The following is an 18,345-nucleotide window of genomic DNA, read 5'->3' as shown; positions in this document are numbered from 1 at the left end:
AGAGAGTACTCCATGGACATTTTATTTTCGTCTTATCTATTCACAGACATGCAAACACACAGCCACACATACTCACAAATTAAGACTCATTCACACTCACTTTGCAGTAAGCACACAGTGACAACATGCACATTGTTGCAGCCGCTCCCAAGACACACACTCACATTGTTGCATAATATGTTTAGATCAAGCTAAATCTGAGGAGGAGTCATCATCACAACAAAATTTAACTTGCAAAAATAATGTGACAAATAATATAATGTTGTATCATTTTATCATTGTCCGTGAGTCATTTTATCAATGATTTTACCCCCTAATTTTCACAACCTAAAATCGGACCCGAGAGATAGATTTGTTAAGGATTGCTTACCTCTCGTTGAAGATGAAGAAGAAAGAAAGCTCAATCCTTTTCCTCCACAGCCTCACGCCAAACACTTAAGGATATATTGTTCAGACCCTGCAGCTCTCCGTACACACTCAACATCAAACACATACATAAACACCAAAATCATCTTTAAATCCAAGAACGAGCATCAAACGAAGATTAAGAAGGTAAAAAATATGAACACAAATACACAATCAATTAAGACCCTACATCTTAACTCACAAAAATAACAATCAGACCCAATAAATGAGACAGGATAAAATATCTCACAATCGCATCTTTCTTCAACAAACGTGGAATCTGCAAATCACCACCAAACTCAAATACCCTAATAGTTTGAATGAAAGTAGAGTTCAATTCAGGGTCTCCATTAGATGTCACTAACACTAATTAATTTCCATATGCTAGTTTATGAATTCAAAACTCTTGCCAATTTAATTTTTCATTATCATTCCCATTTTGTAAACAAAGTTCGTGTTTTATATATACGCTATTTATTGATATTAAGATCACTATATCATATAATTTAATTGTAATCTAAATTATAGAGAAATTATTTGAATATTGTGTCTTTATTGTTCATTATATGATATATATAAAAACTTGGTTTTCCTTATCGCCCAAAGGTCTGAATAGGTTGAGCCACCTCTGTTCATATTCATCAAAATTCATACATAAACAAGCAAAAAATCTCGGTCAAGATATGATCACAGGAACTGGACTCAATATGTTTTCGAATTTGTTTCTCCTAATATTGAGATGACACTATTTGTTGTGAGTTAGGAATAAAACCTGGCTCTCTTGAATGTTGTATACGTCCAGGACTTCTTCCTTCTCTGCATCGGTGAGCACTTTATGCTCTGGCGTCAAAAGATGCATCGTGATGTTGATAAGCAATTCGGTAATCTGACACAAAATCTCCCTCGCATCTTTTCCCTATTCTTCTAGCAGAACCTCCCTTCTAGAAGATAATCAATTAGGGTTTTATTTATGTAACTAGGCTTACGATTTTGGGCCCGGCCCATAAAGTTGTAAACCTAGTTCTATTTAAGAGATCCTGAATTAATGAAAAAGAAAACCAATAATCAATCACCAAAAGTTTAGTCCCTCTCAAAAGAGGGGAGGCTAAGCTAGGTGAAAGATTGGCAAAGCTCTTTTCTCAAGATCGAATCCCTGATCATAGTGTAGTGTAGGATTTCAGCAAAAAGTAGGAAAAGTTGGATTAAAGATATACCTGTTTTGGCTGGCCATTTTTTCCGCCAATTGTAGTGACAATAATGTGTCATGTTTCTGTCCCATTGCCATCAACGATGGTTGCCTCCATTTCCTACCCAGAAGAAAATGGACATGTTAAGTTACTTGCAAAATGTACAGCAAAATCAACAGACTTATAGCGATGCTTTGCGAACCTTGTCATATCTGATTTTCATGTCATTCATCTCCTCAGGCAATCTGTCACACCAATTGTGTTCCCGCTGGATTCTCTTACTGCCCTGGAACCAGGAGCTACGCTTAAAGAGGCCATCAACTTTAAGAATTTTATCAAAAAAAATTATCCTCCAAATCAACCAAGCAAATCAACAACTAATCTGCAAAAGTATGAAAATGAAACATAAGGTAAGGATTATGATGTTATAAACGATCAAGCATCGAACTTTATGATGAAAAAAATGAGACTATCTCAGGGTTCGGGTTTTCTTTTCAATTTACAAGCAATGCCCAGTAAGAGCAAATTATCAGAAAAATAATAATACAAAGATTTACTAACATATTTGTTGCAAGTGTATTTCTGACTTATTGAAAGTAATTGAATATCGGATATCAAGCACACGACGAATTTCCCTTAAGAACAAGGAGTCCCTACAAAAAATTGGTACTTTTCCACGAGCTATGGAAACATGCAGAATCAAGGTACATCTAAGCTTGTTACGAAAATCTACAGCTACATTTACAAAAAAAATTAATATCCTAAGAGTTAGTACAAAGGGAACCAAATTAACCCATCAACAACGAGAAGACATATCGAAAACCAACCACATTTCAAGATCGAAGATTTTAAAAAACCCAAGTGCAGCAGAAAGACAGAATTATAAGCAACCCTAGTTGGATCGGCCGAAAATCAACCCGAGACTGACCTAAGAAAGCGAAATTTGTTACATAAACAGCGTTCTCGCTCTCCGATCGGCCCGACTGGGCCCTCGTGGGCCTGCTCGAGTGCGCGCTCTTCAGCCTACTCCCAGCTGTCAAAGACGAACTATTCTTGGCCTCGATCTCTGAGTCCATCTTCTTCTTCTTCCCTGTCTTGTTCGAATTTCAGGGCTGAACTTTTAGGGTTTCTTCGTGCTTTTGATTCGAAGACCAATTTCGTCTCTAGGTTTGGGGGTTTCAGTGAGGCAGTGGTGGAAGAGTGTTGAATTCTCGTCGGATTGGTAATTTTGGTTTGGATCTGCATTGATTTAGGGTTTTTGAGTTTGAATCAGATTATTTTTGCTTGTGTTATTATTTTTTCTCATGAATCAGATATCAGATTGATTGAGAGAGAGAGAGAATTGAATGAGAGGCTAGAGATTTAATCTAGTGTATATTCTATACTTAGAAAATTTTAAGTTTTGGTGTACCGCCTAAAACCAAATTTGTAATGGAAAATTTCCCTCCCATCTTAAATTGGTGAAATGCTGAAATGTTTTTATTTTTATAGTCCTACCACTACTTTTTTAGATGGGAGCCCGAGCTAAATAACAAAGTCAAACGTTGTAATTGTCAAAATAGCCAAGTTTTGGTTTATTTTAAATGTGTAGCTAATATACCACATTAACGGTCAAAAAATACAAATTTGCCCTTCATTTAAATAATATCAAATCAAATTCCAGCGTCCAAAACAAGAAAGAAATAAAATTTGAATCAATGAATGGCAACTAAAAAAATACACGGTGATAAATGCGTATCCAACTAATCCGGCTTGATAAATGCCAAGCAAGACGCAACCACAGCTTCGGGCTCCCCGAGAAAAAATTCAAAAACAAAGTCAAACAAAAAAATTTGAAGCGAGACCAGCGATTTTACGGGAGGATTTGTTTTTGAAGATATTCTTGTTAACAACTCCACCGGTGGCGACGTTATTCACGAAGAAATACGGGAGAAATCAAGGATATGAGATCGAAACAACCGGTAAGTGTATTGTTTGAAAAATTTGGGGGTTTATGTTGTTGTTCTTCTGCGGTGGTTGATTTAAGTTAATAACAAAAAAACGAATGGCAATCGACCTATAATGGGTTGTTATTATGGGATAATTTGGGTTGTTTGGGTTTGGTTTTTCTCGTTTAAGGTTTTTTTGTAACTTTTAAGTGATTTATGGTTATCGGTGAGGGTAATATGAGTTTCTTAGTTATGCCGATTTAATGGGTAATTTGTGTTAGAACACAGTCCCTTTGATATATAATCGTTAATTATGGTATATAATGAAACCGCTATTATTTGGGTTTTTAACTGTGAGTATATTTACTTGTTAATACAAGTTAATTTGGGTTAATGACAGACTATGTTAGAATATGTGGATACTAATTGTTAATATATGTTAATGTAGGTATATATGTTAGTGTACGTATATATGTTAGTTTCTGTGAATGGTTTTGTATGATAATCAATGTTTCATTCTGTTAATATATGTTAATTTGTATGTATGGTGATGAACAGAACATGAAGACCAGGTCGAGCGCGAAAAAGAAATCACCGGCGGTGAGGAGAAAAAATAAAGAACCAGCAGGGAAGAAAAATTCAAACATTGTGGTAAACATTATGAACATCCTAAATTCAGAAACCATTATATTTGGATTCCAAGTTAATTGACGTGTATATGTTCTCTGTGTAAAGCCTGGAAGTTATGTTGTGGATAAGTCGATGTGGGATCCCGGACAACGAATCCATTCACATTCAAAGCTAGAAGTGATGGGATTAGTTAGATCACAACTAGTCACTGAAAAGCTAAGTGAGTTGTTTAATGAAGGTCCGTTTGCAGACTTTCTTAACTTCAACGGAAACGTGTTTCCTAAGGCTTTGGTTCATCAACTGATATTGCGTCAAGTTGTTGGGGATGATTATCAATGTCTATGCTTCCGTTTTGGACGACACTTGCAGGAATTCACAATTAAAGAATTCCAGAAAGTAACTGGTACGTGCTAGTGTTAATTTCTGTTCATTTTGTGAAAGTATATATGTCTGTGTATTCCTGTTAATTGGTATTTATGTACGTGTATATTTGTTAATATACAGGCCTGAATTGTGACGATATTCCCGGCAATCTACAAAGACCTCCAATTGAAAACGTGCTTCTAGATAAGTACTTCAACACTATTGAAGATCGCAAGGTGGGAACTTTGATAAGGAAGTTACGTACGCCCTTGGAATGAAGTGATGAAGAGAAGGTTGCATTGCTGAACCTAGCCATCTTGGACACGTTTGTGCTACCGAGACAGCCTGGAGTGGGGATCGACCCCAATCACATTGAGCTGGCAAACAACCCGGAACTGTTCAAATCATATCCATGGGGCAGAGAAAGTTTTAATGCCTTACGTGACACTTTCAAAAGGTCTTCGAGTTTTGTGGGCAAGACAACTGGTTACGATGTTAATGGATTAGTATTTGCATTAATAGCATGGGCTTACGAGATAATACCGTGCTTTGGCGAAGATGGTTTTACCTCAAAAAATTGTTTGTTCGACAAACCGATAATGGTGAAGTGGATGCATAACCGGCAACCAAATTTCAGCGATTTGTCAACAAAAATATTTGACAACGATGGGGTAAGATGGTTTAAATTAGTACAAATTATATAATATACGTACATGTTGTCGAATAATATATTAACTTATTATTTTGGACAAGGTCGAAATATTTGAGTTAGACGTAGACGATGTGAACGCTCCAAGTCCTAATCACGACGGGGTTCAGAAAAAGGACACCGCGAGCACATCACGGCCATTCCCGGAACAAGATCCTAGAGATTATGAACAGTTGATTACTTGGACTCACCATCTGTTGAAAAAGATAGAAGACCATGACGATCAGTTCCGGTGGCTTTGCAATCGAGTGAAGTACCTAGAGGATGCACAGTGCAAAACATGTGGTAAGGCGAAAGAAAACTACGCACGAGAGCAAGGACCTGAGGTAAAATTCGGTGCATTCTAATGGGTATTGGTCTTAAAATTGTTAGATGAATGAACGCATAAACGTTGTTGCTAAACCTTTAGGTTGGTTTCTGTTTATACAGGTTAATATCAGTGACACTACGACTCCAAATGTTCAGAACAATGAGCAAACAAGTCTTCCGGTGAAGTTTTTGTACTATTCTACATATATGAAAACTGATATGAATGTCATGTGATAGTTGTTTATTTCTGTTTATACAGGTTAATATATGTGACACAACAACTCCAAAGGTTCCAATCAGTGAGCAACCAAGTTCGCACATGAGTCCTCTGGTAAACACTTTTTATGTGTAATTTATATGTAAATGTGTATATGACTAATGAAATTTATAACATGTTATTGCTGTTTATGCAGGTTAATGAATGTGCAACTAAAACTCCAGTAGTTAAATACATCGAACGAACCAGTCCAATGATGAGTCCACCGGTAATAGTCGCATTCCTAACATGATACTTTTTTAATATTTCTAACCACTATGTTTCTACAGGTTAATATATGTGACACAACAACTCCAAAGGTTCCAATAAGTGAGCAACGAAGTTCGTACATGAGTACTCCGGTAAACACTTTTTATGTCTAATTTATATGTAAATGTGTATATGAATAATTAAGTTTATAACATGTTATTGATGTTTATTTCTGTTTATGCAGGTTAATGAATATGCAACTACAACTCCAGTAGTTAAAGACATCGAACGAACCAGTCCAATGATGAGTCCACCGGTAATAGTCGCATTCCTAACATGATACTTTTTTAATATTTCTAACCACTATGTTTCTGTGTTAGGTGACGGAAAATGAAATCAACTTGGAGCTCAATTTCATTCATAACAATCCAGATTTGTGTATGGATGACACTGTCGATGAACTAACTACTGAAATCCATCAATCCAACGAAATCATTCAAAATGTTAATCTTTATCCCGTGGTTTACAAACGGTCAAAACGCCTGCAAGATAAAGCAGCAGCCGCCAGTAAAGAACCACGACTTGTCAACGCCGAAAGAGAGAAGAGAACCGTTCGGCCAGGTCCATCAACAAGAACACCTTACACGCAAGAAAAGAAATCCAAAAAAGATGATAAAGGAGATCCGAACAACAATCAGCCGTCCTTCGATTTAGGAATAAAGTAGAAATTTGGGATTAATAATTATAAGACTTTAGTTTTTTTTTCGGGTTATATTTTCCTAAACAATATGCGTAATATTTTGTTTTAGACCATGTTATTTTGGTTATCTTTATTTTTTTTAACATGTTTATTTTGGTAATTCATTGTGATTATGTCATTCAAATAATTTTCATATGGTTAATGGTGTTAATATTGAATCATTATACCAATAAGGTATTATTTACACAAAATTCTTTGTTAATACGTTGTTGTAATGACATATATTAACAGAAATATACTTGGGTATAATTGAAATATAAAGTATGATCAATGTACAAACCAAAATATACTTATGTCTTGTTAACATAAATTAACCAAAATACACTGATGATATCTGTTAGTTGTTGTATATTGAAAACTTGTATCTAAATATGCATATATATTTTGGTTAATGTTTGTTAATATGATGGTATGCAACAACATAATCAATTCCAGTAGTTGCTTGATATTAAAAAGCAGGATTAAAAAGCAAGAATTATAGAACCAACTTTGACATTAAAAGAAGTCTTCAATTTAAATTTAAACACAATCGTTCAAAAACAGATTGAACCAAATCCTTGAATGAAAACAATGTCAAATGAAAAACAATAAAAGGTTAAAAGAACTAAGACGGACAGCGCCTCTTGTTGTGACCACATTTTCCACATTTCCCACAATGGACAGTGTACGGCTTCTTCATTTCATCTTTAGAACGAAATCTTTTCATTTTTGGTCTTCCGGCTTGACGTTTCTGAACCGGAGGGTTTATAATCTGAGCTTGTGAAGGCAAATTCCAATCACCATCATGTGTTATCGGGTTCACATCCTGTGCATAAACAGCTTCAAATCCAGCTTTAGTGAAGTAAGACGGTATGAAATTTATTGGCTTTAAATTAACCCTATACAAAGCTGCGGCCGCATGAGAACACGGGAAATCTTCTAGTTGCCAATAGCAACAAGAACATGTTCTTGCTGTAATATCAACAACCATATGACGCATGCCATCAATAACTTCAAACTGAAAGCTGTTGATCGGTAATACCTGAAAACATTTGATATAAAGCACGACATTAACAGACATTAACAAAAATAAACAGAAAGGTACTCTATCAACTAATATTAACAAGTTAACTTACATTCATGCTGCGCGCATCGCTCTCGACTTCCTCAAGCAGTTTTAAAGCATGGGCAGTGATACCGTTTACCATCTTGGGGATGAGTCCCCTCCTATCGTTGAACCATTTTTGCAACAGACAACGCCAACTCAAAAGAAGAGCTGCGACTGGCCAACCCCGAGCCACATTCAACACAGCGTTCATAGATTCAGAAATGTTGGTTGTCATCAATCCATGCCTTCTACCTTGAAAGTGAGCACGAGACCATAACACCGGCCTGGCATCAAGTAAGTACTTCTTTATTGCCGGCTTATCTTTCGAAAGCACATCCAACCAATAATCAAAGTCCTTGATCGTATATGCCTTGGCACATCTATAAAACATCGGCTGAATATACGATTTCCCAAATTTGGACTTGACGTTGGCCCACAGATGTTGCATGCATACAGCGTACTTCGCTTCAGGGAAAACACGATGTACTGCCTTGGGAATTGATGAATTTCTGTCAGTAATAATGACCAAATCCTCCCTAACACCATAGGCATATCTAACCCGTTCCATAAACCATAACCATGATTTATCATTTTCAGAATCTACTATTCCAAATGCCAATGGAAAAAGGTGGTTATCACCATCATGTGCAGTAGCCAACAATAATGTTCCATGGTACTTACCTTTTAAAAAAGTACCATCCACCGATATAACTGGGCGACAAAAGTTCCAACCCCGAATAGACGCAGATACCGCCAAGAAAAAATACTTGAAGTTTCCATTATAATCGGTTACTGTCTCGGTGACACTCCCTGAAAAGTTGGTCAAATACAAATTAATAAACATATATAAACCTAAATAAACAGAAAAAACAGAAAATAACACAAATAAATAAACACAAATTGCTACTGTACCTGGATTTTTTTGTCTAATCATCTCACCAATGATAGGAAGATGGGAATAAGACTCCTCAAATTTGCCACGAATCTCTGTCAAAGCTTTGGTACGTCCTTTCCAAGCCTTAAAGTAGCTAATCTCGACTTTAAATCGAGTCCTCATTATATCTACCACACCCAGGGGTGTTAAACTATTTCCCAAAGCGCCTGAAAGATCTTGTTTAACGCACTGGCCAACCAAAGAAGATGAAACCTGATGATTCTGAACTTGGGTATTGTTTCCAAAACAATTGTGAGCGTTTACATACGATCTAATAACCTATATCTTGGACTGAGAACAAACAGATGCGATCATGTTCCATGCACAATCAGAATTCATACACACAATAGAATATCGTGTTTGGCTAGACCTTTCAACTTTAAATTGAAAATTATTTCTCATAGCTATGACTTTCATGGCGGTTACCAAATCTGCTTTCCGAATAAAAATGTCATTGACATTAACATTGAAATTCATCGGAAAGTTTGCCAGATCACGTCCACCATACAAAACTGATTCAGATTCATCTGATTTTTCAAGAAATGATGCAATAGAAGAAGAGGTTTCAGCCGATTCAATGAATTGTCGCTCAAACACTTTAACTACGAGAAAATAAAACACAGAAATTAACATCTAATCTACGTACAAATCGTCAACAGATCGACAACAGAAATAACAGATATTAACAGGATTGAAATAAACAGATATTAACATCAAAACATCAAACCCCAGATCGAAATCGTCAACAGAAATAAACAGATATTAACAGGATTGAAATCGTCAACAGATCGACAACAGATTAAATACAAAACATCAAACCCCAGATCGTCAACAGAAATTAACAAGAATTAACAGAAATTAACATGATTGAAATCGACAACAGATTAAATACAAAACACCAATCCCCAGAACGTCAACATAAATGAACAAGAATTAACATAAATTAACATGATTGAAAACAAGATCTTTAATTCCTGTACAAATATCACACATAAAATACAGATTACAAAAACCTATAAATCGTTCAATACCTGATTCAATGAGTGAAAAGTCGTCATTCAAAGATCTTGTAAGGGACAGTTCTTCATTCGTAATTGTTGAAACAGACAAATTTTCTATCGACATTTCTTAGGGTTGGTTTTTTCGGTGGAACAGATGAAAAACGAGGTCAGATTTGAATGTGTTTATTGATGAATAAGACTCTTCAGATAAGAACCTGTATTATCTGGAAATCAAAGAAGAAGAAAAATTGTGTGTGGTTAGGCGCTGAATTGTTTTTGAAATTTGAATATAACGTAACTTTCCAATCTCATTAACAATCTGATTCAATAAAATATGATTCTGTTATTCTCGCATTAAAAATGGATCAACGTTTGACTATTTCATTCTGATTCTTTCAGATTATATAAAACTAACGTTCAAAAAATAATAAGGGTAGTTTAGGTAGAATAAATAAGTCTGAATTGCCAGCTCACCCAAATTGGCTATTCTGCAAAAGTTTCTCAAAGGTTGGCTATTTTGCAATCTAAACGTTTGGACATGGCTAGTTCGTCTAATTTTTCTTTTTAGATTCGGCTGTAGTGAAAATATGCCAAATTTTATTGGGAAATTTCCCGCCACTCTAAAATGGTGAAACTTTCATAATTTTTAATTTCTTGAGAATTACAACTACTTTTTTATATTGACTGTAGAGAAAAAAATGTCATTAACTATAGTTTTATATTCGACTAGAGTCTAATATATGCCAAAAAAAAGATGATCGTAGTCTGTCTTAAAAGACTCCATTAAAAGGCTAAACTGAAGTTAAAAAAAAAAATAAACTGTAGTTGTATCCCATATTTTTGGTAGTGTACCAAAACAAAAACGAAAGAAAACTTAGAGAGAGAGAGAGATGAGATGGCGGCCATAAGTTCTAGAGAGAGAAGCTCTCAATCTCTAACTTATGTGGGATGAATAAACAATGAGAATGAGGGCCCTAATTATAGGAGATGAATTACCTTCAACAAGGTAGTTTCCTCTTCTATAAAATATCACATATTCATGAGCAAATATAGTCCTTCATTCTCTCCCTTTGTACGTGCAAGGTATATGGTGCAAGTTCTTGGATTTGTTTCCTCTTTTATCTTGCTTCTCCCTTGACCCTAATTGCCGCCCACCTCTCTTTCCTTCTAGAGGAAATTTGTTTCCTCTTTTTCTTTTGGCAAGTATCTTTATACATTGATGCAGAAAATTGGTCTCTCTCTTGCCATGTTGGACGTGCAAGCCTTTTCGAAGGTGTTCTAGATTTTTCTTCATGTGGTCTTGACAACATAAGAAAAATGCCCATTAGGAATTTTCAAGTAAAATTCCGTGATATGAAATTAATCCTCAAGGCCCATAAATCTTATTATGGCCGAGTGGAAAAAGTCATTATATGACAATGTTAAAAAATTTATTGACATTCATTTCATCCTATGTCCAAAAAGACAAAAAAATATCCTTTAGACATTTTTCAAAAACTTGTCTCGTTCTTGTTTTGACTTAGCTTCTAGTTTAACTATTCCTACTCGATATGATTTGTGATAGTGACCTCATGGATCCAAATGAACAAAGTTTGAGCTAAAATAATTGGACTCAAAAGTTCACAAACCTTTTCCATGTTTAGCTTAAAGTCAACTGACTCCACTAAAGAGTTGACACTGAGAATCTCTCGGTTCAAATGAATTTATTTTCTACTCAAGATTTCAACTATATTGTGATGAGTGGATCCACTGAATATTATCTATGTTTACCCTTAATGAATATCATCAGCTAGTCAGGATTTACAAAATTACCATTTTACCATTCTAGCTGTTATTTCCTCAACTCCTTTGTCACTTGTGAGTAAGTTAGAAACAATGTATTGACGAGGAGCTAACAAGTCACATTGATTCATCCAAAAGAGTCATGACTCAATTTGAACACTGGCCAGTTCATTTATTCACATTCCAAGGAACAAAGCATGAGGTGATATACATTGCATTTCAGCAATCTTGTACATGAATTCCATATATATGAGAACTTCACAAAGTTACTCATGACATCTTCATAACTTCGTACTTCACCAATAAGTCTTGTTAAGAATCACATAGTGAATCCAAACTCTGACTTTCTCAAATGAGAATACGTATGCTATGAAATGGCATGTCTCATTTCAAGATTGAGGTAAGCATGATGCAATTCATACGTAGTGACTTCGAGACATAAGAGGTTAAATGGTTTGTTCTTATCTTTGATGGAATCGATCTAGGGTTTAAGAAAAAGTTTAACGCTTCGTTAAGCGGCGGAATTTTAAAAATTTTCTTTTAAAGTAAAAACGGTTTTTACTAACCTAGACAAAGACCAAGCACATGTAAATAAAAACTATTATGAGCATAGAAGTTTACTAACCTTTCTTGAAGCTTGAACTTTGAGAAGCTTTTGGAAAGTTGCAACGCTCGTCTCCCTCGCAGCACGTCTCTCTTTCTTTCCTCGGCACCTCGAGCAACCATGAAAGTTTCTATCACTAAATCACTCGAAATTAAAGGAATTAGTGAGTGGGTACTTTTAAAAACTACGACTTAAGAACGAGTCTTGATGTCGCAGAGCTAAACTCTAGGTCAAATGAGGACCTAGGTGCCAAAACAATAAAACGAAATTGACTAGAGAGAGAGAGGACAGGGGCGGCCACAAGGTCTAGAGAGAGAGGCTCTCAATCTCTAACTTATGTGGAATGAGAAAACAATGAGAATGAGGGACTTATTTATAGGAGAAGGGTTAGCCTTACAAATGGGAGTTTCCTCTTTTTTCCAAGCATTCATGAGCAATCTCTTATTGCCCTTTTTTCCATATGCGCCCAGCATGTCCATTCCCTTAAGGGATTTGTTTCCTAATTTGTTTCCTCTTCTTTGCTTGTCTTGGCCGCCCAAATAGTTTCCCTCATTGGGAAATTTGTTTCCTCTTTTTCTTTTGGCAAGTATCATGATACATTTATGCACAAAATATTCTCTCTTTCTTTGGGTATTATGGGCGCCCATATTGTCTCTAGAAGGAGCTTCTAAAAGCTTCTTCATTTGTTCATGACAACATGAAAAAGGCCCATTAAGAATTTTCAATAAAATTCTTATGAAATGAAATTAATTCACAAGGCCCAATTATTTTAATATGGCCGAGTGACATTAAGTCATCAAATGAACTTGTCAAAAAATTTATTGACATTAATTTCATGCTATGTCTCAAAAGACAAAAATACCCCTTTGACAATTTTCGTTCTTGTTTTGACTTAGCTTCCAGTTTAACTATTCCTACCTCATGGATCCAAATGAACAAAGCTTGAGCTAAATACTTGGACTCAAAAAGGCACAAACCTTTTCCAAGTTTAGCTTAATGTCAACTGACTCCACTAAAGAGTTGACACTGAAAATCTCTCGGTTCAAATGAATTTATTTTCTTCTCAAGAATTCAACCTAATTGTAATGAGTGGATCCACAGAATATTATCAGTGTTTACCCTTCATGAATATCATCAGCTAGTCGGATTTACAAAATTACCATATTACCCTTCTAGCTGTTATTTCCTCAACTCCTTTGTCGCTTGTGAATAAGTTAGAAACAATGTATTGATGAGGAGCTAACAAGTCACATTGTTTCATCCAAAAGAGTCAGGACTCAATTTGGACACTGGCCAGTTCATTTATTCACACTCCAAGGAACAAAGCATGAGGTGATATATATTGCATTTCAGCAATCTTGTACATGAATTCCATATCTATGAGAACTTCACAAAGTTACTCAAGACATTCTCACAACTTAGTACTTCACCAATAGGCCTTGTTCGGAATCACATAGTGAGTCCGAACTCTGACTTTCTCAAATGAGAATACTAAGGTGTGAAATGACATGTCTCATTTCAGGATTAAGGTAAGCACGATTCAATTCATACGTAGTGACTTCGAGACATAAGAGGTTAAATGGTTTGTTCTTATCTTGTCTCTAGAAGTGCACTGGTCAATTCAGTACCTTCGGAAGATACCTAGAAGAACTATAGAGTCTCCAACTCTCAATGCCTCATAACCAGACATCATAGATTCTTCTAACAATCATACTGAGGTCAATAGTCCTTTGACCCTTAGATTGCGAATGTATCGTTTTAAGCAAACTACGAAGAGTTTGTTCATGCAAATCTACATTTGTCTCTTCGTAAGTTGTTTAGTTTGTTTATGGACTAAAGACTAATGTTTTATCATAAAGCTTCAAACAAATACGGAAGAATGAATGAACGTTTCAACTTTTTATTAATGAATAAGCAATTACAAGCAAGAGTCTTCATGAGACTTTATTACATCAAATGTACAAGATAAAGATTACAACTCTTCTTGTGGGCACCATGGACAACAAACTCCCACTTGACTCAAAGAAGATGTGTGTAGTCCTTCATGCCTAATCCCTCTCGATGTTAGTCGAAGACCATGTTCGCTAGGGCCTTTGTGAATGGATTTGCTAGGTTGTCCACCGTTGAGATCTTCTTCACTTCCACTTCTCCGCGCTGCACGATCTCTCGAATCAAATGGTATTTCCTTTCAATATGCTTAGAGCGCTTATGGCTTCGAGGTTCCTTTGAGTTAGCGACAGCCCCACTATTAAGGATGAACACAGATCCCGAAGTGGATTTCCTGGAATCCTTATCCGCTTGAAAATCGGAGTCGGTATATCTCGTCATAATCAGGTCAGTACCTGAGTATGTAAGCATCAAGTTTCTAGTTCTTCGAAGATACTTAAGAACATGCTTAACAGCAATCCAGTGCTCGGGTCCAGGGTTGGATTGGAAACGACTAACTACGCCAACGGCGAAACAGATGTCAGGTCTAGTGCAAAGCATAGCATACATGAGGCTTCCTACAGCAGAGGCATAAGGAATTTTCCTCATGTCTTCAATCTCTTGTGCAGTCTTGGGAGACTGGTCCTTAGAGAGTGAAACTCCATGCCTAAAGGGTGTTTGGCCGTTCTTGGAGTCTTGCATCGAGAAGCGATCCATTACCTTATCAATATAAGATGCTTGAGAGAGTGACAGGGTCCGGTTTTTCCTATCTCGAAAGATTCGGATTCCCAGAATGTACGCGGCTTCTCCTAGATCCTTCATATCGAATTGCTTAGCCAGCCAAACCTTAACCTCAGATAACTTACCCACGTCATTACCAATGAGTAGTATATCATCGACATATAGCACCAGAAACACAACTTTGCCTTCGTGTATTAACTTGTAAACACAAGGCTCATCTATTGACTGTTCAAAGCCAAAGCTCTGTACAGTTTCATCGAATCTAATATTCCATGACCTAGATGCTTGCTTTAATCCATAAATGGACTTAAGCAACTCACAAACCTTGGTCTCTTGACCTTCTTCCACGAAACCGTCTGGTTGAGCCATGTAAATGCGCTCGTCAAGATTGCCATTTAGAAAGGCTGTCTTGACATCCATTTGCCAGATCTCATAGTCGAGAGCTGTAGCTATGGATAGGAGTATGCGGATGGATTTAAGCATCGTGACTGGCGAGAAGGTTTCTTCATAGTCAATCCCTTCTTGTTGGGTATAACCCTTCGCCACAAGTCGTGCTTTGAACGTCTTGACGTTCCCATCAGGAACCCTTTTCATCTTGTATATCCACTTACACCCTACGGGTTTAATCCCTTCAGGAAGGTCTACAAGTTTCCAGACTTTGTTGACATACATCGAGTGCATTTCAACTTTCATGGCGTCAAGCCAAAGGTTTGATTCAGAACAAGCCATCGCTTGGCTATAGGAAACAAGATCATCCATGTCAGAGATGGCTACGAGAGAGTCTCCATAAGACATGTACCTGTCAGGCTTTTGAGTAGCCCTCCCACTACGTCGAAGTACTACTTGACGAGATTCTGATGAGTTAGGTTGTGTTTCAATTGGGGTAAGAACAGTTCTTACAGATGAGGTAGAAGCTTCCTCACCCAACTTTTCTTCAAGTACGATTTTGCTTCTAGGCTTCACGTCTTTCATAAAGTCCTCCTCAAGGAAACAAGCATTCGTGCTAACAAAAGTCTTATCGTCCTCGGGACTATAGAAGATGAAACCCTTGGTTTCCTTTGGATATCCCACAAACAAGCACAATTCTGACCTACTAGCCAACTTGCTAGTCTTTTGCCTTAGCACATGTGCAGGGCAACCCCAAATTCGGATGTGGCCCAAACTTACTTTACGGCCAGTCCATCTTTCATAAGGAGTACCAGGAACCGTTTTAGACGGAACTTGGTTCAGAATGTAAGCGGCTGTTTCAAGGGCATATCCCTAAAAGGAAAGAGGGAGTGATGAGTAACTCATCATTGATCTAACCATCTCCATAAGAGTTCGGTTCCTTCTCTCTGACACTCCGTTTTGTTGAGGTGTGCCAGTTGCGGTAAGCTGAGAAGCGATACCTTCTTTTTTAAGAAAGTCATCGAAATCTCTAGACATATACTCACCACCTCGATCAGATCGAAGGGTTTTGATCACTTTGCAAGTTTGTTTTTCACTAAAGCCCTAAAGACCTTAAATATGTTAAAGGTCTCGGATTTGTGTTTGAGCAAATAGAAAAAACCATATCGTGAGTAATCATCGGTGAAGGTAACGAAGTATTCGTATCCTCCACGTGCCTGTTGGCTGAGCGGACCACATACATCAGAATGTATTAGTTCCAGTAACTCAGTGGCTCTTCGACCCTTATCGGAGAAAGGTCGCTTAGTCATTTTTCCTTCTATGCAGGATTCACAAGTAGGTAGTGAACCTATTGCAGAGGCTTGGAGTGGACCGTCCCTCACAAGTCTCTTAATCCTATCTAGACTGATATGACCAAGTCTTAAGTGCCATAGGTGTGTTGATTTTGTTAGATCGGAGGATTCAGAAAGTTTGATCCTCTTTGGCTCCCTAATTAGATCATTATCTATTTCGGTGTCTAAAATGGAAGGTTGAGTGGGATAAATGTAAAAAAGACCATTCTTCATACATGCATTAGTGACAAAAGAATTAGAAAAAGAAGTACAAATTCCATTCTTTATAAACTTTAAATAATAATCTTGCTCTAAAAGTTGAGCAACAGATATTAAGTTTTTCCCAAAGGAAGGAACATAATAAACATTATTCAAATTTAAAGTGCGATCTTCAAAAGATAGCGTCACGGATCCCACAGCCTTCACAGACACCAGGCTCCTATCACCCCATTTGAAACAGAACTCGCCTTCCTCTAAGTTTTTGGTTTTCTTGAAACCATTCAAGGAACAACAAATATAGTTAGTAGCAGCGGAATCAAGAATCCACGTTGATACATTATCATCTACTAAGCATGCTTCGGTAACTAGTACAATACTATGTTCCTTTGCTTTGAGATAGGCGGGACAGTTCTTTTTATCGGACTTGTAAGGTCCCTTCTCAGTTCTAGAGGCTGAGACTTTGTGCTCAGCAGCATGTGCCTCTCCTTGATTCCTCTTTCTCTTAGTGAGACCTACAGCAGTGTGAAATTCCTCCATAAGTTTGGTAACAGTGTACTCTAGCTTGTTCATGGAGTAGTTCAACTTGAAGGTATCAAGAGATGCGGGGAGAATTTCTAAGATCATATCTATGACATTCTTCCCATCAGTCTCAGATCCTAGGATTTCCATTTTATTCAGAAAACTAATGATCAGTATCATAAAGTCTCTAACAGGAGTCCTAGCCTTCATGAGACAATTCATAAACTGTCGGACTGCTTGTTGCCTTGCTTGACGCCTTTGCCCTCCAAACATCTCATGGAGATTGTTGAGCATATCGGCGCCAGTCTCGATGTCACGATGTTGCTCTTTTAGCATATTGTTCATAGATGCTAAGATATAGCACCTCACAATCTCATCAGATCGAAGCCAGGCCGCTAAGGTGTCTTTGTCCTCTTGAGTCGAATCATCATTCGTTTGAGGGGGACACGGGGTCGTGAGTACCCATTTGTGCTTGTTAAAGGTAGGTATTATGTCGAGGTTGTGTTTCGAATCTTCGTAGTTTTTGGTTTCGAGTTTGTGCGAGGAAAGGATGATTGAGGGATGTTTGCGAGACATGTTCCTTGAAAAAGTTGAAACAAGTTTATGATTAGTCTTTGGTTTAGGATTTAAGTTTTATTTAAGACTTTTGATAAAATCCAAAGGTGTTATAAACCAAACGATAATTTACTCCTTCGAGGGAAGGCCGCAAAAAATCTCCATTTATAAGTAAATGACACATCATTAATGCTTACTCAAGATGTCAATACACCAATTTTGACCAGCCACCTTTTAAATTGGTTTGATCACTCACTTCCTTTCGCAGGGCCTCGAGGGAGGATTACTAGGCATTGAGTCTAAGTGTGTAACCAACCACTTAGTCCAAAAGATTGACTTTGAAAAACAATCCGCCGAGGGGAGGTCTTGTCTCATTGTCTCACTTTCGGATTTAGCTCATTGAGCAATGATCAGTGCAAAGCGCCCTTGAGTACTCTCATTTAAGAGAGGGCCACGAGGGTGACTCTTAGTCTAGCAACAATTGCACTTTTCATTAGTGTTG

At 37.0% G+C, this 18,345-nt stretch overlaps 1 protein-coding gene across 1 annotated transcript in view; it reads right to left on the bottom strand.

Annotated features, from left to right (window-relative positions):
• Window positions 1-7,361: 7,361 nt before the first annotated feature.
• Window positions 7,362-18,345, bottom strand: part of LOC149404124 (uncharacterized) — a 66,119-nt gene continuing 55,135 nt past the window's right edge. The window contains exons 3-4 of the mRNA XM_089607415.1: window positions 7,873-8,654; window positions 7,362-7,778 (exon numbers count right to left, since the gene is read on the bottom strand). Of these exons, the coding sequence (XP_089463541.1) occupies window positions 7,362-7,778; window positions 7,873-8,654 (1,199 nt within the window). The remainder of the gene's footprint in view (window positions 7,779-7,872; window positions 8,655-18,345) is intronic.

The sequence above is a fragment of the Urtica dioica genome, chromosome 2 (genome assembly GCF_054948205.1).
Source record: "Urtica dioica subsp. dioica isolate 48M chromosome 2, U.dioica_male_clone48M_v1_H2, whole genome shotgun sequence".
NCBI classification, from domain to species: domain Eukaryota; kingdom Viridiplantae; phylum Streptophyta; class Magnoliopsida; order Rosales; family Urticaceae; genus Urtica; species Urtica dioica.
This window is presented reverse-complemented; position numbering and strand designations above follow the sequence as displayed.